The sequence below is a fragment of the Molothrus ater genome, chromosome 3 (genome assembly GCF_012460135.2).
Source record: "Molothrus ater isolate BHLD 08-10-18 breed brown headed cowbird chromosome 3, BPBGC_Mater_1.1, whole genome shotgun sequence".
In the NCBI taxonomy this organism is placed as follows: domain Eukaryota; kingdom Metazoa; phylum Chordata; class Aves; order Passeriformes; family Icteridae; genus Molothrus; species Molothrus ater.
The window spans coordinates 93,661,037-93,685,752 of NC_050480.2; the positions used below are offsets into that span (position 1 = coordinate 93,661,037).

At 35.7% G+C, this 24,716-nt stretch overlaps 1 protein-coding gene across 6 annotated transcripts in view; it reads right to left on the reverse strand.

The window, feature by feature from the left end:
* The window catches only part of MYO6 (myosin VI), a 103,371-nt gene that overhangs the window by 47,462 nt on the left and 31,193 nt on the right, over positions 1 to 24,716 (reverse strand). For all 6 annotated transcript variants that reach the window (XM_036380110.2, XM_036380109.2, XM_036380108.2 and 3 more), the window contains exons 3-10: positions 20,513 to 20,582; positions 15,874 to 15,947; positions 13,738 to 13,867; positions 12,632 to 12,737; positions 10,714 to 10,769; positions 8,408 to 8,505; positions 6,469 to 6,633; positions 1,935 to 2,015 (exon numbers count right to left, since the gene is read on the reverse strand). In XM_036380110.2, the coding sequence (XP_036236003.1) occupies positions 1,935 to 2,015; positions 6,469 to 6,633; positions 8,408 to 8,505; positions 10,714 to 10,769; positions 12,632 to 12,737; positions 13,738 to 13,867; positions 15,874 to 15,947; positions 20,513 to 20,582 (780 nt within the window). The remainder of the gene's footprint in view (positions 1 to 1,934; positions 2,016 to 6,468; positions 6,634 to 8,407; positions 8,506 to 10,713; positions 10,770 to 12,631; positions 12,738 to 13,737; positions 13,868 to 15,873; positions 15,948 to 20,512; positions 20,583 to 24,716) is intronic.

The following is a 24,716-nucleotide window of genomic DNA, read 5'->3' on the forward strand; positions in this document are numbered from 1 at the left end:
ATGCAATCAAAAACTACATGGACATGCACAGACTGAGCTACGTCTTTACACTCATTTTTAAATGTTATCAATTAAAAAGAATAATTTACTAAATAAAAGCCTTGTATTGTCAAATAAGCTAACATGATTTTTATCAAAACAAAACACCACATGCATCTGAAAAATTCACTTCACACAACATGTAGGCACATCAATAACATTAAACTACATGTTAATTATATAAAATGATCACCTCATCTTCCTGATAAGGAAAACACAAAAATAATTGAAGTATTAATTGACTATTCCAGATACTTTTATTCAAAAAACAATCTTAATATTTTTAATAAAATGACAGCAAATACAAAACTTCCAATTTAAAAACCTGAACAAGACAATATATTTCCTGTCTAAACAGCTATACTAGGTTTAAATATAATTTAACTTTGATCCTTTGTTGAGCCTTCAAATGAATATGGCAGTTACATGTAAGTATTATGGTATTATATGTTCTGCTACTTCATGTCTTATATATATTTTCAGAACTATTCTGTGAATATATTTTAATTTAGACAAACACTTATTTCAAATCAAGTCTTCTCTTATTTCAAGTTCATCAGAGGACCAGTTTTATGACAACACCCACCTGTAAATCACATCAATAACAGAAAATTGCACAGGTTCATCTTCCAGAAGAAAAAATAAGTGAATGTTGATACTCTACGTCTACTCACTACAATTCTTTGTGAAAGGCAAATTGGGTAAACTGAGGCAAAATTCCCCAATGCTAGCCTATATGCTTGTATCTACCAGCCTTCTGCCTCACAGTGATGTCAAATAAGTATTTTTGTATCTGATTTTCCATCCTCCCTGATTAAAGAAAATAGCCTACATTTAACAACAGAAGTCAGGACTATATGCTGAGTGTTACAATAATACAACCACTAGAAATCCAGGGGCAGACTTGACAATGTTGACTTGAGGAAAGGAATTATCTATACAGTCTCTTGTAGTTGAGCACAAGCTCCAAGACCACGTTGTGAAAGAGATGGCATGACCACTTGGTGGAATGAGACTCTTAAGTTATTTTTGTCAGATATATATGCAGCTTACCCTGCTACTGAATCACAAATATGGATTTGATTAATATTTGAAATACCTTCCAGCTACACAAATGTGAATTTCATACTTTGAGTAGATGAAAATTTTATTAGAGAACAGAGTAGAAGTTTAATTAAGTGTTTTAATAACTTCCAATTCATATATACTATTAATTCAGAACAAATTATTTAGTATCCTCATGTGAACAGCTCAAAGGTTTAAGTGCTCAAATTCTGGTAATTCCAGTTCTAAAAAATGCAAACAGAGATGGAGCAAGGAGGTATAAAAATGTTTTGAAGCTTCAGACTTTCAACCGGGAAATTCCATGCTCTGGCATAACTAGCAGTTAATAGCAAGGGGAAAACAAAAACCTTTAAAGTGCACTGAGGAGGAGAATATAGTCATGGCTAGAAGTGAGGTTGCACTATTGATTTATAGAAACAGTTTGGAGCATCATTTCAAAACTCCACAGAGTAAAAATGGCTCCAGAAAAAACATTGCTTTTGACCTATTTCTACCAGTAGTTAGGATTTTTAAAAAGAAAATTACAAAAGTATTAGATTTTTGTTTTCTACAGAAGACAAGCTGCATCATTAAGTGTTATGTTATTATAAGAATGAAGACGAAACCATTTTATATACACTGTTCCATTTGGGATTTTATGATGCATGTTAAAATGTATTTCTAGCACTGAACTCCAAAGCAGAGTTCTCAATACAGCATCTTGGAGAGTACCCTCTTAGACCTATAAAGATGTGTAAAATGAACATTTCATTCCACACTATAAAATTGTAATCACTTTCAACTCTATCTCCATTATTTAACAATATAAACTAACTAAGATAAAAACTTACCTCAGGACTCTTGCGATTTTGCAAAATCTGCTTGTCTGTTTCTTTGTTAGCGAAGAATCTGGTACAGCCTCGATTTAAATACTGTAACAATAAAAAAGTGGAAATGCATAGTTAAAGATAGAAGTAAGGAAAACATATGCTTTTATTTAAGGCTGGCCCTACATAGCTTGATTTAACCATTTGATACAAACAACATGAGAAGTGCTCATAATTCATTCCTTGAAAATATATTTATTTACATCTACAAAATTAAAGAACTGCAACAGTAGCAAACTTCTATTGAAAGTTTCTTGATTTTGACAACCAAAACACTTTTTGACACAATGGGATATTCATTAAGCTACACAATATTTTCTTACTTTTTGATTTTATTAAACCTATTCAAGGAGTCCAGGATTACAGAAAAGACAACCAAAATTAGGAACTAAAAACATTCATTTTCTGGCATACGTAATATGAAACTACTAATTTTTCCTCACCAAATATTTCTATAGGTAGTAGGAGACATAGTGTATTAAAAAGTCTGAAGAAGATTTAAAGCTTACAGCATGGTCTAAGTGGAAGCCTTATTTTGAACCTGGCTTCTGATATCCACCTTATGTTGTATAGTAATCTCAGATTTACTGTTCAGTAAATCAGACTGAATTTAGATTTAAATAATTACTGTTGCTTTCTGAAAAATGGGATCACCAGCTTTTCCTTTCTGATTTGTTCATCTGAATGTAAGAACTCTGTCCAAAAGCTTGGACAGAGCCCTTTGTCTGAAGGAAGTGAACTGATTCTTTACTCTTTAATTGAACAAAGATGTTTTCTAAGAGGTGAACACAGACAATTCTACTCTCTGATTAAAATTTACATGCAAAATTCCAAAACCTCAAAATATTCTTCAAAGCATTTCTAACAGCAGAAGAAAACTTGGTGACAAATTTAATATTAAAACAAAGTGACAACTGTTCAAACTAGCTTAGTGTTTAACAAAGTACAGAAGTTTTCTTTATCAGTCAATAAGAATGCAAATCACAGTGTATTTTAAACACAATATATCCCTGTTTTACAGCATTAGTAACACAATCCCAGAAACTGGGGATGAGAAGTGAAAAAGGTCATACTTTTCAAAAAGAGAGCGTGGAAACTTATCTGACAGGTTGAGAATGTGAACCAGCATGGTATTAAATGATAACCTACATAAAAGACATTTAATCACAAGATAATGGCTTTCATTTGAAAGCTAAAACCTTGAGTAAATTTATATATTAAATTAGGAAGAAATTATATTTTTAAAAGAACACAAATACACAGTTTCAGGTTATCATACAGTACATCTAAATACCATTGTACTTGGGGTTTGGTTTGTATGGTTTGCCTGACCTTTTTTTTTTTTTTTTTTGTGAAGTATAACACACTATTGTAACTTCAGCAACTCAAACATAAGGCAATTTCACTTCTCTTCCTGAAATTTAGATGAGAAAAAAGTTCAGCTTCTCATCCCCATTTACTGTTCTCCAGGTACAGAATTACTCCAGAATTACTGTGCAGCTTTACTTTCACAGCCATGTGATTCAGTCCAAGGCACCAAGACCTACAAGGTTCAGCACAGGCTTTCCTCGTGACCTTGAATTTCTGAAAACTTTTACAGGGCAACCTAAAGCACAGCTCCCAGGACTGCACGCTTTAATGTGGGTTGTGCTGGAGAATGGGTGTGTAAGAAACCTGCAGAACTGCAGGGCTATTTGCATAATCCTTGGCCAAGTAAATTCTCACTACCCCAGGGAACCTGCAGGGGAAGGATGAACTAATACAGAGGTAATGGCCATCCATGCTGCTGCAATCCAGAGGACAGGTCAGGCAAGTGCAGCCAATGTAGTGCCTTGGTTTACATGCCCAGAGCAATGTGTCCCTATGCCATGATGGCCAAATGGATGGGGAGGAGATTCCAAGGGATCACTTAAGTCAAAGGGAAGCAAGCCCAAAGATTAAAGAGAATTGTTATCCTCTATCTTTTAAAAATATTTTGCTTCTTTGAAAAATAAATAAAAAACCAAACCCCCCCAAAAAACCACAAAAAACAAAAAACAAAAAACAACCACAAAAAAACCCAAACCAAAACAAAACAAAAAAAAAAACACCTTAAATTTGAGATGGTCCTATTTCTAACAAAGTGTACTTTAAAGAAACCAGGCTTGAGTCTTAGAACTCCAGCTGGCCCTAATTTGGACTTTGACTCAATAAGCCATAAGGCTCAAGGCAAGGGGCACAATAGAACCAATGCAATGTGACTTAAGGGATTAGCTTTTCTAAATAAGCAATTTTAGAGTTCGAGGTTTTTTATCTTTCCTGTAAAATTTAGTACTGATTGGAAAATACTGATCAATCATCCAACTTTGCCTTGTGTAATATCACAATCTATTATCAAAAGCTTGAAAGATGGCATTTCTATGAACTCTGAAACACATATGCAGTCAACAAAATGTGGTAAAAAAAAGTGACACAAGTATGCTTAGTCAGAACCATTTCATGATGAAAACTGAAGTAGCAAATGAGAACAAAGAACACAAAAATCATCTTGACAAAAGAAATGCAAATTTTGGAGGAAAATTATCTTTTAAATTTTTGTTTTCCTAAAAATCTGCTATAAAATGGACCTTGATGAAAATTTAGTGCAATACAGGTAATAAACTTTAAGAATATTTAAATTCATTTACAAGCTTACAAAGATGAAAAATATCCTAAGGTTTTGTTTGTTTGGTTTTTAATTAAAGATAATCTACTTTAGGAGACAGAAAAAAGCTGCATTAAAGTTTTGTAATTTAACATGCAGAGTGGACCTTTCACATGCAAGAAAGTCAGAATTCAAATACTAACTTATGATAAAGCAATAAAATCCTTAATGGAAACTAAAGTGCCAGCTATAGTCTTAGTAGAAGTCAAAAAAGGTCACAGTATGATAAGGCTGGTGTGCCTACAGACTCTTTATACATGAAATATGCAAGAAAATGTCCTCTGTAAAAGAACTCAGGCTGTTAAGTACTATCCTGCATCAGCCTGATTTTAAGAAGGTTTTAACTCTCACCCTGACATCTACAACCTTGGGTTCTTGCATGAGCAGAATTCTTGATTTTCAAAAAAATCCCCAAGGTGTGTAGGCAGCATATTCTAGAAATAAAATCTATTAACTTCAAGAAATAAATTTTAATGGAAAAGTGACTGCACAATAAAAACATGTACTTGAAAATCTGTTCAACATTTTAGCTTTAAATCATACAAGAGAATACTGCATGGAGTAACTGCAGAGTAAAAAAGAAAGTTTTGAAAACTAGCTCCACATTTTACAAATATAAACGGTGTTGGGTGTTCTTAAGTATTGTGTTTGTTGAGTGTTTCAAAAGAAAAACTTTCCTTCTAGGGAATGGAAGCAGTTCTTTCCTAATAAGCATCAGAACAAGTTTCCATCACACAGGTGAGTACAGATAGAAAAAATATAAAAAGATACAAACTAAATATTTAAAGAAATAAGGTCTAGGAATGCCTAGAGAATGCCTTGAGAAAGTAAGGATACTTGTCCTAGAATATTGTCATGGCTTTTAGAGAGCAAGATCACCTTGATACCACAGTACAAATGTACAGTGCACACAATGTGGAAGTGCAGCTCTGTGCCCATTTCCTGGCTCATCCATAAGGAGAAACTGACTTGGCCAAGCCAAGGGCAGCAGTCGCCTGTTTGGTGAGCAGGGCACCCCCACCTTCCCCAAAGAGAGTGCACTGATTCAGGTCTCACCTTTTGCTTTGCACAAAACTGGCAGGACATTTGTATATTTAAAGCTTCTAGCCCTCTGCTGAATTTTGATGGAACTGAGTACAAAAGGGAAAGCAACCTATAAGCACAGTCCAAGTTTTATTTAGAACAGGTAGGAAGATCAACCAACAAAGAAAACAGTCAGCACAATAACTTAATTCTTTGTTTGCAGTGCTTCTCATCTCATTTAAGATCAAGGAAGTCTAAAGAGATGACAGTCATTTAACTTATGTCCTTGTAATTCCACATTGTTGTATTACAAAACCCTTCAAAACCTAAGAGATTTGGTCTGTGTACTTCAGGAATACACAAAATTCTGCTTCCATAATGTTCCAAGCCAAATATAAGGCAAGAAATGGTAGAGATGGAAACAAATGACAGAACACAAGGAAAGAACTGACTGGTATTTACCAGGAGATTTGATTTGCACTAAAGAAATTCACACTTTACATCTCTAGAAGAGCCCATAACAACATTACTAATAGCTGGGCATGCAACAGTACATTTTCTGGAAAAGCACAGATTTCTCAATTTTAAGACAAAGTATAGGAATTCTTCCAGTAAAGAAAAATGTCAGGTAGCTTTATTCCAAGATCAAATAGATTTAACAAAAAGAAAATCTGTTTTTTTAATTATAATGAGTCTGTCAAAGATAAGAAATAGAGATTTTAATATGATCTATATGAAAAATCCACATATGACAATATGACAAACTTTACAAATGCTGACTCTGCTACTCACCCTAAAGTTGTCAGGAGAGCTTAAATATAGCTTTTCCCTAATGTCTTCTGGAGCACCAGCACAAAGCCTGTAAAAGATATGATAATTCCTCTCTTCTTTGCCTTGCACACAGATCCTAGATTTCTCCAGAAGGTAGTGTGACACAAATCCACCAACCACCGAGTTCTAGGAAGAAGAAATATTTTTCTGATTATCTGACTATTTATAGCATTATTTAAGATTCAGGTTTTCAATTTACTTTTGCCTGATCATGACTTGCTCAATAGAAACTGCTCCAAAAAAGATTAAAAGCTTAATACATATTAAGCCTAGCAAAAAAAAAAAAACATTGCCTTTACCATTACTTCTCTCCCCAGCTCATGTATTGTATATACATACACTCTTCTTAAAAGAAAGGTCTTCTTCACCCCAAAAAGCAGAAATCCATAGCACAACCTCAGGAGTTACTGCAAAGAGCATTGCTACAGCCATCCTTACACTTTCTGTATGACAGTGCTACTACAGCCTTCTTTAGCTGCATTTCACTGAGATTCATGTAAAATAAAAGGGTTCAAATTATAGAGTACATATTTGGACAACATCTTAGGCAAATTAATTATGACACAACATTTTACTTCCAACATTGCACTTCTTTATTGAGAAGGAATTCTGACACAGATTTTTGAGAGCTATTTCTTATCTGGCCTATGATAAAATTCCCTGTGCCTAGAGAAATCTAAATTGCAAGGAAATTCCTGAACTTAATGGCCATTACAGGAACTAAGAAGGATTAACTGACTGACAAATTTGATTGCAGTTATGCAGTCATTCCCTTATTCAGGAGGTCTCAGTCTGTACTCATGTCACTTTGAGAAACCGGACCTAAAAAGGTGACCATAAAGTGAGAAGTGATGCCTTGTAAAAAAGGGGCTCAAGTAAACACATTGATCTTGCAGTGGTAAGCTGAAACAAGCTTTGAAGCACTTTCTGAAGATACTCAGAGGGCTATTTGCTTCAGCTGAACTAATTCAGCTGAAACACCATGTAAGTGTTGATGGGTAGTCCCTCTCCCCACAAAGAAATTTGGTTATTTACTAGGTAAGCTATTAACAAAAGCTCTGAAGTTAAATTACAAGCCAAGTGATGAAAACTTAGGAAAAGACTGCAAGCTCAAGACGAAACAAATGAGCTTTAAGTCTGCAGGAAAAGAAACAAATTCTTGCAGTTTGTCTGTCCTCAGTCAAGAAGATGAGGAAGCATGTATGTAATCTCCAGAGAACGGAGTCTCTGGAGATTACATACATGCTTCCTCATCTTTTTGAGTCCCATCTGAGACTTTTTTGAGTCTCATCTGAGACTCACAGGAGTCTTCAACTTAGACATACTGACCAACCATACAGCCATCCTTAACTTTGGAATGTGTGTATACATATCCCACCCAAACAAAACTACACCTGAACAAAGAAAATTTTTCTTAAGATACACAGTTGAATAGTACTTTTATCAAAAAACCAATTCCTTGACTTCTGTCATACACAGATTACAATGTAAGGTCCCAAAATTTCATACAAATACATAAAAAAGTTTGAAGTCAAAATACATTTATGTCTAATACATAACTTACACTTAGTTGAGCATTAAAGGAATGGATGGATACCTAACAGCAAGTGAGTTAGTCTTCATATGAGAAGACTCACATATGCAATGAAGGGACCCATTTTTAATCTTTTGTTGGTGGAAGCAATTTTCCTACTGAGTTGCCACTGCTTTCCAGTAATGAGACAGTACAGTGTGGCGCTGGTTTTTCTTTCAAGGGGACACAATTCAGATCAAATCTGTAAAGTAGGACAGTGGCTATTTGCTGCAAGACTAGTAAGTCTGTTCAGCCTCCTGCCAGTCTAGCATTTCCATTATACAGCAAAAAAAAAATCACTGGTTATCTGTGACAAAATTCCAGTACCTTTTCATTGAAGTGAATTTCAACAAATTTCCCAAAACGACTGCTGTTGTTGTTTCGAACAGTCTTTGCATTTCCAAAAGCTTCTAATAGGGGATTTGCTGTTTAAAAAAATTAATTTTTGTAGTGTTAAAATTCAATCAGGAAACTACCAAAAAGAAAGAGAGAACAAATACAATTAACTGGGGAACTTATTTGGAATAAGGTTGGAAAATCAAAGGAAAAATATTACCTATTAAGAATAATATATTTTGCAAATTATACTGGATATATTGTGGTGGAACATAAAATTAAGTACTTAAGTGTCTTGTAACAATGCAATGTACTTGAATCAATACTGCAAGAAATTGAGAGACAAATAAATACCAAAAGTTATTCAGTGATGTTCTTCTATAGGAAGTAGGTAAATAACTGATACACAAACTACATGAGACAGCACAGAATTTGATGCTTCCCAATTATTTATTATTCATGAAATCTAAACTGCCCACTTATTCCACAGACAAAAATGCCACTTAAATGTCATGCATGCAATGTATTAGATTGACTTGGAAATTAATAAATATCATATTAGAAAAGTCTGTAGATTTCAAAAACCACTTAACACTGTCCTTTCAAATTAGGTCAATTAAGTGACTGACTGATTTCATTTTTTACTGGCTGCTGCTTTTCAGCATGTTAAAGCCCATACAGAAAGAGTGGCAGCAAACAATCTAATTCTCATATCCATATATATACACACTCCTACAAATGTCATGCACAGTCAAACAGTTTGAAACTGCTTATTAATTATGAAATAGAAGGCCTCTGAAAGACTGCTCTTTAGTAGCTTTGAAGATCAAAGAAAAATAGTTTACTAAATCACATTAACAATAAACCACTAAAAATATCAGCAAGATATTTTAAGGCTTCTAGCTAAAAAAAAGCACTGGAAACTAAGTGAGTGGAAACTCAGATTTAAAACTCCACTGACAACCATTTAAATATCTGCTCCTACAAAAATTAAAGAATGAAGGAATGACATCAATGCTTGGATAAAATGTGGGTGATAATGCATCATGTAATAGGACATGAGAATTAACCTTTTTTGTTTGGCTGTATTTTCATTTTTTTAACAATTAAAGTTCATAAAAATGCAAATCTGACTTCTTACAAGATCTTTGATAACTATTCAGGCATTTTATGTAATATGAAGTTTTAAAGAAAGGATTATGAACAAAACCAAATTGCACAAAGTCTTTCAGCTAGGCTGAAGGTTCCTCTAGTAATACATATGCCACAAGCATATTCATTAAAATCACGCCTAAAAACCTTCAGAATTCATGCATCAGATGCTGTTCTAAATTAAAAAGCCCAAACTCTTTGAGGAATACCTACAAGTACCAATTAATTTGCATCAGGCATTATACAACTCTTGCCCACTTTCTGAGTTCCCTTAGTACACAGTGGATTTCACTAAGGAACTGGTTTAAGCAGACCTACAGCAACAAGAGATTAAAGCCTGAAGTACTTCTCTTGAATAAGTGGTTCAAATTTGAAAGCAGGAAAATTTAAAGCAAAAGTAAATTATTTTTTTAAGAAAAAGACACAGAGTCAAGAAATTTCAAAATAAATTTATGCTATGCTATAGAGGACTAAAACTGACGTATGAGGATTTATTAGGTTGGCTGAAGGTTGTTTGTTCTTCAGGTATTTCTGTTTTCTCAAAAAGCTATTTTCTGTTCAATTAGGAAGTATATGCAACATTCAAGAGGCTCAATGAGAAGGATCAACACAGTCTTTCTTCACCTTGTTTGGAGTCTACTGTAAAGATAGATACAGTCAAAGGGCTGTTCTGAATTATGTGATTTCTGACAAAAAATATTATAACAGAAATACGATCCAGAATCATAATTTAAAAGAACTTCCCTACCTTATTTGACTTTGAGAACTTGATAATGAGGAGGAGGAATTATATTTTCCTGGTACTAACAGATAGTAATGAAAAAACAATCTTGTCCTTGCAGATTCTAAGCAGTTGAAAATTCCATTTCGGGTACCACCTTGAGTACATTATATGTGTAAAGCTCAATGCAAACACACACATAAACGTTTTCTAGATAAATGACAGCATGGTACTATAATAAATAAAGTGAATTACAAATAAAAAATGTTTCAAAACCTAGGATCAAGATCAACTACCTATAAATTATGCTCTAGAAATTCTGATAGCATTTCTATGCTACTTTTATTCGCTTGCTGTTGAGTCACATTTCTGAAAAAAAACAATAATGTTGGAACCTTTAGTTAAATGAAAGAAACTTCAATACCTTCTACAATTCTATCATCAATATCTTGGCCACTGCCATAGGATTCTGTCAAATACCTGTAAAGTAAGATAAAAAAAATCATTATCATTCATCTCATGTCAGGTTTCCTCACTTAAGCAGGGTTTAACATGGCTGTGCACAAATACTAACTAATTACTATATGAAAGGCATTCTGATTTTAAGTTTCAAATACCTATGCACTTTGAAATAAACTTTAACTTTACTTTAAACTTTTAACTTTTTTGTTAAAACAAAAATATTCTTGCACACTTCCATTTTTTTCAATACTCCAAGGCCTGCTAGAAATTTCTTTTCAACATACATATGGAAATTACAGTTTAATAGAAATATAATCAAACTATTACTGCATTATCTGTATTTATTAATAATCTTATTAAATACATTAGGTTTCATGTCTATTTCCTGAATTTAAGACTGTTGCCATCCATACTGTTTCTGTATTCATAACTATCAGTGTTAATAAAAATCCACATGGAGATGGTAAGGATAAGGAATGACAAGTGTACAATTAAGGCAGGATTCAATTTAGCAATTGAAGCAAGAATTAGAAACTAGAACCACAATCTACTTGCTCCAAAGTCCCAGTCTTTTTTAATTTTTTTTTCCCTGCTCACAGGGCATGCTTTCTGGAAATTCACAAGTGAATCTGGGACAAGTTAAAAACAGCTCTTGAAAATGGGGCTTTCCAAAAGATTTTAGAAGTACTAAAGGAGCTGTACTAGCACCTTTTACTTTCTAAACCCACAAGGGTAAAATCTTCCAGCTTTTAAAACTCAGTTATGTTTTGTAGAGGGACTCTGTGGTGGAGGGTGGTGAGGAGAAGCAGCAGCAATGATATTCGCCTGTTTTATAATGAGCTCTTCCTTTGCTGAGAAGTGGAAGAATAATCTCCTTTAAGAGCATCTCTTGTGAGATATTCTTCCAGTGCCTGCTGTCTTTTTCTGTTACTCTTATCAGGATTAGAATCAGATGTCCCTTGTAAAAAATCATTGCCAGCACCTTGCAGTAATTCTTACAGCTATCTATGAAAGGTTGCGCAGGGCAAGTGCAGAGCAGTATGAAGGACAGACAGGCAGTTGTGACAATTCTTCACGGGATGTGGAAAATAATACCTCTACTGTAGAGAAATACTAGAAAATACATTATTTTAGGGAAAAAGGAATTAAATATTTGTAGAGGGAAACAAGTCCAAGGCACGTCAAGGGAGCATGTTTACACTGCCCACACTGTGCTTCCCTGCATCATCAGGCCACCTATTGATATAGGTGTATTTAAAGGAGCAGTTCTTTCTAGTTAGTGTTCCACAGTGATAAAAAGCCATTAAAAGATAATGCAGATATGGAAGCAAGGCTGATATATATCAGCAATATGGCTTTCCATATAATTTAATACACTTGATTTAGTATTGGTTGCACATGAACATCAATAAATAAATAAATACCACTATTCAGTCTTACTCAGTAAACTTGGGTAAAGTATTTTAAAGTTAAAAAGATACTCAAACAAACTAAAAAAAAAACCTCAGGGGGAACACAGAAATATACATTTATGGCAAAACCAACAGTGTCTTGCAAGATACAGTTAATATGTCTAATTACATTTTTGATCAACCACATTACGAAATGTGCAATACCAAAATGACTGTATCATAAACCATAATAACTACATGATGTCACTACAACTGAGTTAAAGTTTCTGTGAGTATGTAGCTATTTCTGCACATTATCATGTCAGCTTTTATCTCAATTTCTTGTAATAAAGTGCCCATAGAAACTAATACATATCTTACTGAATTGTATCTTATACCCACTGATGACCTTAGTTTGCTCTGCTTCTACGTCAACCAAATGCAGAAACACAAGAGATTCACATACTAACTTTGGTGCAACATACAAACCTCAAAACAAATTTAGTGTTTTCTGTCTTGCCAGCTCCTGATTCTCCAGAGACTATGATGGATTGACTCATCTTAAGCACTTTCATATCACGGAATGCTTTATCAGCTTAAAAAGAAGAATATGGTTAACATGACAAAAATTAATACTCAGCAGAATTGCAAGGATAAAGTTAAGCTACAATGCAGAAAATTAAAATGTAACATTTTCAGGAATAGAAACTAAATGTTTACAATTAAATTAATTATTAAATTCTGTTTTCCTTTCATTTATACTACAGTTGTAATTCTTCCAACACTGACATGTAAGAACTCAAAGCCTTGGAAACAAAGGCTTACTCAACTTTTTCCAGAATAAAACAAAACAAAATCAACAATCTAGAGCTAAATCTTTTTAATGAAATGTATTTGCAAAATAGTAATCTGTGTTAATTTTATATATATTTTTTAAAGGGAAACTTTCAGTTGTACTTTGCAACAAGTAACATCTGAGGAAACTTGGGAAAAAATCTCTCTTATTATGCAGCAGGTACTAAAACTCCAGCTAATTATACTTTTATTTCAAAATAAAATACAAAATAGTGAGAAGGCCTTTAACATGTCAAACTTTGATTGTAGTTTCCAATTATTTTTTATTTTCAAAAGTGACTGAAATCAGTTTAAGCCATAAATAACATTTCAATGTACTTTCTGTCTGTAACACAAGCATATAAAAGGAAACAGTCAATGTGCTCTGGCAACATAATTTAAGGCAAAGAAAATTACTACACTGAAAGACAGTGCCAATCATTATTCCACCTTTTTCCCTTATAAAATTTGAATTTCTTTATTTCTTTTTTAGGCTTTTTTAATGGTTGCAAATTATATTTAAATTGCTTAGACAGTATATTTAAAACACTGGAAGTGCAGAATAATCCTAATAGAGTTGTCACAGTTGCTTATTTAATAGTTCTTCAAAAAGATGAGAAGATTTGCAATTTTAGCCATTAGTGGTTTTATTTTATAATAGTTCAAAATAAGTTAATTACTGCTACAGGTGGCAATTTACAGATAACTCTGAAGTATTAAATGTTTGTTTTTTAAGAGACAAATACAGGCTCAATACATACCAATTGCAAAAACATGTGGTGGCAATGTTCCCAGCGATCTACCCTGGTACTTTTTAATAGTATCTGAAGAGTAAAACTTAGGTATATCAAAGTATGGATTCACTGCAATGAGAATGTTGGCTACATAGGTCTGTGAAGAAAACAATGAACAGCAAATTACTAGGCAGTATCCAAGCAAGTGGTTAACAGCAGTTGTCTATTACTATTACAGACTATAGCCTCCATATAACAATTGCATTTATGATCCTCTCTAGCTAATGCAAACACAAGACAGGATATATTTTTACAGTTCCTTTAATTATCTTCTCAGCATTTCTATGAAATTATCCTGGGAAAATTCCCTAACCACCGAGCTGTGGAGTATGTCCTGAATCTGACCTTTCTCCCAGTCTCCTTTTAAATGATTTCCTATTGTCTGCGTTACTGGATCACGGACAGGACGCCAAAACCTCCTGCTCAAAAGCGAATAAACTAAGCTCATGGATAGCATAACACACTGTCCTCCAGTAAGAAGCTTTTCAATATCTAATGGAAGCAACTCAGCAGGAAGGACTGACAGGATCCTGCCTGGGAATGCATTCAAGCCAGGCAATAAAAGCATTCAGCCAAAAGAAAATTAGCTATAGCTGCTTCCACAGAGAGAAATACAGAATGCAAATGTTCTCTTACAGAGAAGGAATTTGAGAAGAATCTCAGACAAAGGCTGCTTTTTACCTTTCCATAGGACAAGGAAGACTGAAGAGAGGGGTTTTTTAATGTTTTTGTAAGAAACTCTTATAGCTCAGTTATAATTGCCAGGTTACATAGAGGAAAGAAGAGGGGTCAGAATCAAATTAAAAATCAGATTTTCAGGAAAAGATCTGAAAAAAATGAGGTAAACCTTCAGCTGAATAACTTATTTGCTTTGTTGTTACTGAGAATGTCCCTAGAAGACTAAAATTTGGAAACTATTGTGTGATACATTAATAGAAGACCGGATCACACAATATATGACGATTCTTAAGTAGTTCTATTTTCAGCACTTATTTCACCAAAGGAAAACTTTCCTTCAAGAGTTGCAAATACTAATATTTACTTTCCTTTTAATAACAAGATAAATATTGTTAACCAGGATTTTTAAAAAAGCATAAAACTGTTCACAAGGGAAATGTTAGTTAAATTATAAACTGAAAAAAAGTCTCTTTTTTTTTTCCTTCAGAAAATACATGTGTTCTGGACAACATATTAGTAGTACTTGCTTACACTGAAGAAAGGCTTCATGAACTACTATCCTACTTTATGAAAATACTATCCTATCCCATGATCAGTTCATATTCAGAATTTTACTTCCTTGGGGGGTTTTATTGTTTGGTTGGGTTTCTTTAAGGATTATTTTTCCAGAGCAGCATTCAAATGGCCATTTTTATTTATTTATATTTGAAAGCTGGTGCTTGATCTTGAGCCATAAAAAATTTAAAGCTATGTAAATTAACTGCAACTGAAGAAAACAATTATACTTTCTTTTTACATTTATATAAAAGGGTTTAGCTAAATTAATTTTATAATATGTGCTAAAAGAAAAGTTGATTATTTTAACACAGACACTTTAAAATATGTAGACCTGTTTTGTATTATCCCTAGCCAGCTTTCTATTAGGGAAAAAAATAAGAAAGAAAGAAAACTCTTATCTTCTGTTTCACAGCTGTCAGTATCTGGGCAGATGGCAAGGACAAAATGTAATTTAGTCAGAATTCATTAAGTACAATTAGGCAATTTGATAGCAATATAAAAGATTAAGATGGACATCTGAGCTAGGAGGTGTCAAAGACGGCACCTGTTTGCTTCGTTCAAAAATAATGAAGAAGAAAACCATCTTTGTTAACAGTGAAATAAGTTACCTGTAGGAACATTTGTGATAGAAAGCTGTGCTATGGTTGCACACAAACAGTCATGTAGAGAAAAACCTACTGCTCTGCCTGCTAAAAATCAGATGGGATTCTGATCTAAAAGTATAATATAAGGAAAAAAAAGGCCTACAACCTCAACCTTTCCACATTAGCAGTTCTGTTATAGAGTAAAAACCAGAAGTGGAAACACTTGGTGAATTTTTGAAAGGACATCTCTATTAGATTGGTTGTCATGACACAGAATACTTACGTAAATTCTGTCCTTACTGTACCGAACTTTGATATTGTGAAGGAGAGTGGCTTCATTTAAATACATCAGGGAACCTGCAAGTGAAAAACAATCACATACCATTAAGAGCTCAGGACTACCTTTAAGTACAGATAAAAACCTAAATCTTCAATTAAGGAGAATTTTCTTCCCCTCTCTTTGTTTACAGTTTAACCCTATCATTTCTTCACACTGTCTTGAGACAGGAGTACTGACTCTATATACATTTTTAAAACCACAAACCTGCTCTTAACTGTACAACTGGAGTTACAGAAAGCTGCTGAACAAAGAATTGGACTGCAGAAACCTCAAATACAGGTTCTGCTCCGTGTAAGCTGCTTTAACCAGCCTGTCTGTCAAACATGGTGCATCTGCCTTCTTCACACCAGCCTCTAAGCACAGAAACTGCTGCCTACCAAAATCCCCACCAATGAATATTTCCTTCCTTCCAATTCCCCTCTCCAATCTCAGCCACAGTGTCCCCAGGGTAATACCACCCAACTGACATTTGGAGTAACAGCTGGCTTCTGGTGATTTTTGAATTGATGAATATAAACATCTAATCTGGATCTGGAGGCAGAAACAGCAGCATCACAATACCAGGCACTAACCCTTCCCTGCTTCAGTTCTGAATTTTGTGAGTACTAGGCCTCCTCAGAGAAACTGTTAGAGGTAATAAAATGCTAACACATCAAAACTTAGCTGTATCTTTCTCCTTTGTTCTTTAACATAAAACACCTGACCCTGAGGTTAGAGCACAGTGCTACTAAGACCAGTGTTGTGGGTTTGATCCCTCTATGGGCCAATATTAATTTAAAAGCTAGACTCAACGATCATTGTGGGCCCTTTCCAGATCAGAACATTCTGTGATTCTGTAACTGCTGAAATGTTACAGGATAATCGCACCCACAGAAAGCTTCAGACTTTACAGGTTCACATTCTGGCAAAGCTGGTCCTTGTTTTCAGCTACAAAGCCCTGGAAAGTGTCAACAGCCTTAATTAAAGAGGTAATTTTCAGTTTCCACTATAACACTGTTAAAAATACTTTCCCTAAACCAAATGAGGGCACTACCTATTACACAGCCTCCATTTTTAAATATGCTTAATACACTTTATCTCACTGCTTCAAGTCAGATGTACAACACTGTTTTGTGCTGTGACAACTGACAGACTGCCACACTGATAAACCTTACAGTAATACAGTACAAAAACTTCTATCCATCCAACTACTGTGGATGGAATAAGCACTGTACCAATAATGTCTTTTCTTTTTAAGGAAAGACTGGACATGGCACTTAATGCCACAGTCGAGTTCACACGGTGATGTTAGGTCAGAGGTTGGACTCAGTGATCTCAGAGGTCTTTTCCAACCTAATTGGTTCTGTGATTCTGTAATAGTAACCACTAGCTTGCACCTCACACAAGTGTCACATACACACCTCTTATCTATAATGACCAACAAAGTTGTTTTATGTTGAACTGACACCCTTTCTCAAGGGCTGCAGCAGCAAAGTATTCTAACTTATTTACATAAATGTGCAAAAAAGGCTGCCAGTTTGCATGACCTTAAGCCAACCTGCCCAGCCACCTTGCCCCGCAAGGATAACTGAAGTTCAGTAAGCAGCTCTTAACATCTCTTTCAACACTCCTCCTGCTGAACTGAAAAGGAAAATGGGAGCTTCTCAAAAACATCTGTGTTTCTGTTTTTCATCTTTTACCCTTCCTCCTGCAGTGGACTGAGGAGTGGAGGTGGCTCTGTCCCCTCCTTATCTGCACTAGACTGGCCTGAAGCAAAGTCAGGTTCACCAGCAAATTGCAGCCTCCCTTTGGCTTGCATAGCTCTGCTGAATAACAGCCCTTCCCTCCATTACACAGCTTTGTTTCAAATATCTGGAATAATTTACACTTCTCAAAGGACCTTGTAGCTTCTGGTTTGTTCAGAAGAAACCACCTTCCTCCACAAAACCCCTTGCACTGATATTCCTGCATTGGCAGAAGCACACAAGGCACGCTGTAGCTTTACCCTAGGTAAACTCTCCCTTTGGATCATAACAGCCTTGAAATCATGGCTGTGCGCAATTCCTTCATGAAACAGCAGGCTGGCCCCCATCCCCACAGCTCCTTCTCTGCCAGCATAGCAGACACACATTCCCCCACAAGCCCACAGTCACCGGGACCTGCAGCAGCAGCCGAGCACAGACACCCTGTGCTGCACAGTAGGACTCCTCCTCCCCTCCCTGGGCATTCTCAGTTCACAAGCCTGAGAAAATGGCACTGGGACCACAAATTGCAGGTCTGCCTTCACTTCTTTTATTGGGGTCATCCCAAGAGAAAGAGACATTAAAAGGAAATGGGCCAGAAATAGAAACTCCTGCTTGCTCCAATGAAAGTTGAGATCTTCTTATGCCCCTCTATATGCCTGGGAGGGGACAGCGTGGTAAAAAATTAGGAAACTTGAAGTCATTTGGATCCTCAGTATTGAGATGAGAAATTATTACATAGTAATTGTCTATCAACTTGCAGTATTTTAAAGGAAGCAGTTAATCATCAACTTTTTATTAGGTTGCTTATCTCAAAATCAAAGGACCCCAGATTTCATTGTGTCCCCAGTGCCCTCATCGCAATTAAAGCAGCTATACTTGCAGAATCAGTGTGCAATAGGAGCATGCTCCCCAAGGGAATGCCACCACCTCAAGACATGCAAACTAAGGCTTATGTCAGCAAATTCAAAATGCATCTTCTTTAGAATAAATCCTTTGGAAGAGGCATCCATATCCAAAGGCAAAGGAAGTCACTGGAGAGAGAGAGAATTCTGAATATTCATATGGCTCGTGTCTAAATATAACCAGTGTATACATGTGCATTTAATTCTCCATATATTTACTTACACACACACATAGTTCACATAAGTGTAGCGAAGCACTAAAAACTAGGAAATGTCACTGCCAAATTTACTCACAGTGGCTCTCCTGCCCATACCACAAAGTAGGGTTTCTATTGAAAATTATTTTATGAAGAAATTGCAAGGCTCTGCATCTGTAGAACTGGGGGTTTTTTAACAGTCTTATCCAATACCCTGTCCTTTTACTCACCTTTCAGGATTTTTTAGAACAGTTTTATAAGCACTCAGTATAGTTGTTTTTCCTAGAAATCAATGATAGCGAACACAAATACTCTCTGACAGAGAAGGAAATTGAATTTGGGATTCACACATCCTGCAAATGAACTGCAACTTCTGAGCAGCAAGTTAGAATATACTGGAAAGTTAAAATAATGTTTGATACAGAAGGGATTATTGAACAAAGGATTTTTAAGTTTTATCTTCTCACAAAGCCAAAGAAGATATTTTCTTTGACTAACTTAGTTGAATAGCATTCTGTTGGAATCTTAAATTATTTCCATAATCTCATTCCAAATTTGAATTCCCATAGAGTGTCAGGACATCTCAGTAAAATCACTGGGACAGATGCACAGATTAAGTGCATTTCCCTAACAATCACCATGTACAGAGAATATAGATAACAGCTTTGAAAAGTTTGAACCCACATCCTTGTTGCAAAAATGTAAGCAGCTGGAAGCAAGGCTACCTAGCTTGATTCTAACCACACTGCACCATCTAAGTCAGAGCATAAGACTCAGCTCTCATCTTTTTGTTTCTCATGGAGAAGCTGTAACAGCTGCATTTCCTGTCATGGGATGCAAATACTAAACCCTATTATAGGACAGGAACTGAAGTTACATCACCTAGACCAGACCCCTAGCCTTTATTTTAAACTAAGAACAATAGAAGGTATTTTTGCCCACTATTTACAAAGTCTTCAGTATTTTCACCAAGCAGTAAACACTATAAGAAATGTTGAAAAGCCTTGCCTTCATCCATATTCAAGACAGGAGAGGCTCTGTGATTGCTCATAGAGTGCAGCAACAGCAAAATATTTAACAATTGTCTAAAAGCTGATCACAGCACTCACTCAGCTTTCTCAGTATTCTCTCCCCTCTCCCCAGATTTGACAACTGTTTCCATCCACCTAACTACAAAACACTCAATAAAACAAAAGCCCTGCAGATCAACAGTGACATTTATTACAGGCTCACCTCAAAACTCCTTCTCCACCAGCATTCCTACATCCAATTCAAGTCTATCCTTTTTAGTGGTCCTGATAGGTCTAGATTCCCATCCCCAGTTTTGGGAAGGTAATCTTAAAACTTATATTCCATTACCTCTACTTCCACAGGAATGCTATCTGAGAAATTCCTTAAATGCAGGAAAATGCTATACAAATACAGGTGCTGATAAAGACACCGAGTCTTTTGTCACACTATAAAAAGTATAGTTACACCCATAATGCTGAATGGAATATTTCTGAAGTCAAGCAACAGTTCTATATGGGAATTATGTAACTATCCATTCCTCTAAAGTGTTCATATGAAAACTAAAAACCACAATAAATTATATTTTATATGGGCTTCCTTTAAGAAGTTTAAAGGACTAGCAAAGGTCATACATAAATTCAAACAAAGACAACCAGGAAGAAAGAGGAAGCTTGTAAGGAAACAATATTCATTTCATTGTATATATATTTTTTCAAATGCAAAATTTATTTTTAAATTCATAACTTACAATTATCTTCCACATCCTTTTTGCTGTCCTCCTCTGCAGGAAACACTTGGTTGATAGCAGCCTGGAAAGTCTGTTAGATAAGAAACATTAACATTGTCAGAATTCCATAAAATAGAAATATAGTTCAAAGACATCTCATGCAATCATACAAGTGAGTGCACTGTAATTATGCATGATTTCAAATGAAGTCACCAGCTTTATACTTCAGAATTGGAAATTTTACTGAGTTACTAGATGCAGACAAAAAGTGCTGCCTTTATATTACTACACTACATTATAAAAATGAATTCACTGTAATATATATTTTAGTGCAATAATATTTGATTCTCAGGTGAAAAATTGCATGTCATACTGTGCAATACAAAAAATAAGACTAAAAAAGTAATGCAAAGGTAACAGCATTATAAATGACACACAATTTCCTCAGTTTTGCAAGGAAGAAAGAATAAAATACAAATCATTAGTTCAGTCAAAGGACTGTGATGTTGTTATGATAGGATGTTTTAAAATATTCCTACTTAAAATATTAATGTTCAATACATAACATCCTCTGTATCACCAAATACTGTAGCTTTGGTTATTGTTTTTTGGGTTTTTTTCTTCAATAAATCAATAAAACAAGACCTTCCTTCAACCCTTGTATTCCAGTTATACAAAACGACCATTTATCAAGTGTTCACATCCAACTGGAAAAATTCATAACAAAAGCATCTTTGTTTCTTTTTTCATCTCCAGAAATCATAATTTATATTGCTGTAAAAAGGAAGGAAAAACATCCAAGCAAGCATGCATTACAGCATCTGCACAAAAATACCTATTGTACAAAGGCGACTTTTAATTCTATTTTTTTGTTGTTTACTGTAGTAACAGCTCGTTTGAGCTGGCGGTGAATGAACAAAACCCCTGTTGTACCAATTAAACACGACAACCACCATGCCACTGCAGGCACAGGCTCCTTTTCCCCATGGAAATGGAGACAAGAAGTCTGGTCTAATATTTGAAAAGGCAACCAACTGGATCTAAAGAATGTACTTAATAAACAAACATGTTTGCTTGTTTAACATTGTACTCAGCAAGGTAGTCCCATGAGAAACATCTCACAGGGAAATTTAGGAGAAAGACAGCAACTTGTTTAATATTTTCTTGGGCACAACAGTTTGAGAGGTTGTGGGGCTTACACCATCATTAACAGCCACAAATTGCAACTCTCTTTGAAGTGGGAAGAGTTAAAAATGTCTCAGAGCAGAACTAATTGCTGCCAGACAGAAAGCATTAAATCTACAGTATCCCTTCCCTACCAAGTTATCATAAAGTATGCAATTTGTAGCCATAATAAAATATATTTTGTCATCCCCTTATCAGGATCTAATGCAAAAAAATATGTACAAGATGTTTTCCTAAGGGAAACAAAGCTGCTCGATGACGTTGGAACATCTGAACATCCATCACACCAACTTCCTCCAAAATATTCTTTATCAGAGTTTGTGAGGGCCATGGAAGCCTTCAATGTCTTTACCTACCTCAGAAAGATGCCTGCTGCTATTCAGAGTTTTAGCAGGGCAGAGATTCACCACACCCTTTCCTCCCTCTCACAGTATTACCACAACTACATATTATCATCATCATCATTTCTCTACAAGTTTGTCAACACTGAAGGTAAATCTTGTTTGGTAAAGATGTACTGGAATACAACACTTCCCTACCTGATCAGTTCCCTGTGCATGAAACAGTGGGAAAGTTTAAAAATAATATGACGAGCTTCACAAAAATGTAATTTCACTTCTTGTTCTTGTCTGCTGATGTGTAAACCCATTAATCACTAAGACAGGAGAGAATAAACACGATTCCCAGCTATTCTGTGAGACTCTTCATAAACTTCTGATACTTTAACATTTCTGGAGCTAAAGTCAGCCATGCTAGAACTATCCCAGAAGAGGAATGGCTTTTTCAATGTCCTCACCACTAAGCCTTCTGAGTCAAAATAAATTTAAAGGGAAAAAAACAAACACCTCCCCCCCCCAGAAGAAAACAATTCAGAGAATTCATGATGTCTTATCTCCTATCTGAAAGTTAATGCTTTTCTTTTTTAGATAAGAACATAGGTACAGTTTCAACAGGTAAAAAAACATCACATTTGGAATACTTTATGTAAAGTAAGGTACTTGTCACGTAGATAAATATGATAGCTAGACATGCACAGCTCCAAGTATTAAAATCTAGTATTTTAAAAAGAAAATAAGCTAACAATCTAATCTATCAATAAGAAAATATCCAAAGAAATTCTTCACTATATTTTGCTATTTTTAAATTTTTTAAACAATTATTTTAAGGAAAAAACCCTTCAGATACTTGAGGGAAGACTTTTGCATTAATCATAACTTAGGACAAGTTTGTTCTAAGGGAGTGGAGATTGTATTAATCTTATGAGACAATAAAATGGTCTTAGGAAGCAAAACAAGGTTTAGGGCATTCGGAAAGGGTTTTTTTTGTCGTCTTTGTAATGAAGAAACCTTTGAAATCCAATGGCAATCTTAACTATTCTCCCAGAAACTAGATGAGTGAAAAAAGATATCTTTCCATTCAAGCAGGATCTTCTTTCTACCATGTAATCCAATATGTGTAACCATGCCTTCCTTTATCCCTTCCAGATGCAGACAGGAGACATCCCTACTCTCAGCTGTATTTCACAAACCAACCTACAGCAGTACAAACCATGTGTAAGACAGACAAGGGCATGTCTCACTTGTGCAAGCAAGTTGTGCTCACTGTTAAAAAAAAAAAACAAACAAAACCACCTTAGCTTGAAGCACTGAACTTTGAACATTCTGATCCTTACTTTCAAAGTACATTTATTCTTTTATACTTAGCTGGGAAAAATACCTTTCTCATTATTCACAGCATACCAGAGCAGGTGGCCCATAAAGCCTTTCATGACCCTTTAGAAGTGGCACAGAGCCATAAGGTATCTCTCAGTCGATGGCAGGAGGGGTGTCAGCGAGTGCCTGCAGCACCTCACACCTTCCAGTGACTGCCAGAAACTCATGACTGCTGATGCTGTAAGAAGTGCCTGCCCCCTACTCCTCTGGGCCCCATGGTGCCCAGAATATGGTATCTCAAGGTGCAAGCCCTTCCAGTGCATCTCTTCCTAACTACTTTATTTACATTTGCTACCTCCAAAAAAAGAGTAAATCCCCCGTTTAGCAATTTCACTGTCATCTGCCTTCTCCTTGTTTTAGCCTCAAAGAACAAGAAGATCTATGCAACAGGATCCAAGATTATGAATCCCAGTACATTCAGAAAAGAACACTTTAAGGAGAAATGAAAGCACAATACTAGTTGAATTTAACAGCTGATTCCCTCTCTACCTGCCTGCTTCCTTGTACCACCAGCATGTGACTGCTGGTGGGCCATGGGCCAGGACTGCCAGCTCAGGTACAACCAATCCAGTTTGGAGCCTGTTCTCAGGGCAGGACTCCAGCTCTAGGTGCGACCATGCTCATTACCAAAGCCTCTCCAGTTTCTCTGGCTGTTTTTTCCTGGTATTTATTTTCCAGTCCTGGCATTTATAAACCTTACAAGCCAATGATCTCCTTTTTGGGAAAAGGTTCCCATCATGTAACACATGCATCCTCTGTTCCAGTAAAACACTTCTGCGGCTCGCTGTACTGTTCATGCAGGGCAGGTTGGGTGACTCAGATCCTCAGCTCCCTTAGACACACAGCTCTGCACAGAACTGTAAACACTTGAGGATGGGCTGTGGTGCCCAAAACTGCTACTGCTGGGGTTTAAGTGAATTGGTGTGTTGGACCTTCACAGAGCCTGGACTGGGTAACTTGGTTTAATAATGAAATATGAAGCAACCTGCCACCACAATGGCCTCAGCTCCTCTGCCCCCCTTCCACTGCTTTCTGCCATCCTGAAAACTTTCCACTTCTTCCAGCTGGATTTGTTCTCTGACCTCATTTGGGGTGTCACGCACAGCTCGGCAGGCGGAGCTGGGAGGGTGCCACTCTGCAGTGCCAGAGCTGGCCACGGATTCGGATGGGAGGGAGGGAGGGGTTTAAGACACGGTGAAACTGCTGCCTTGCAGCATATACTGCAGCTATTGACAACAGTGTCATAAAAGGCAATAATCAAACACATGCATACACATTTCCTTTTCAGACTGTGACCTCTGGCAAGCTACCAGTGCCTACAGAGAATA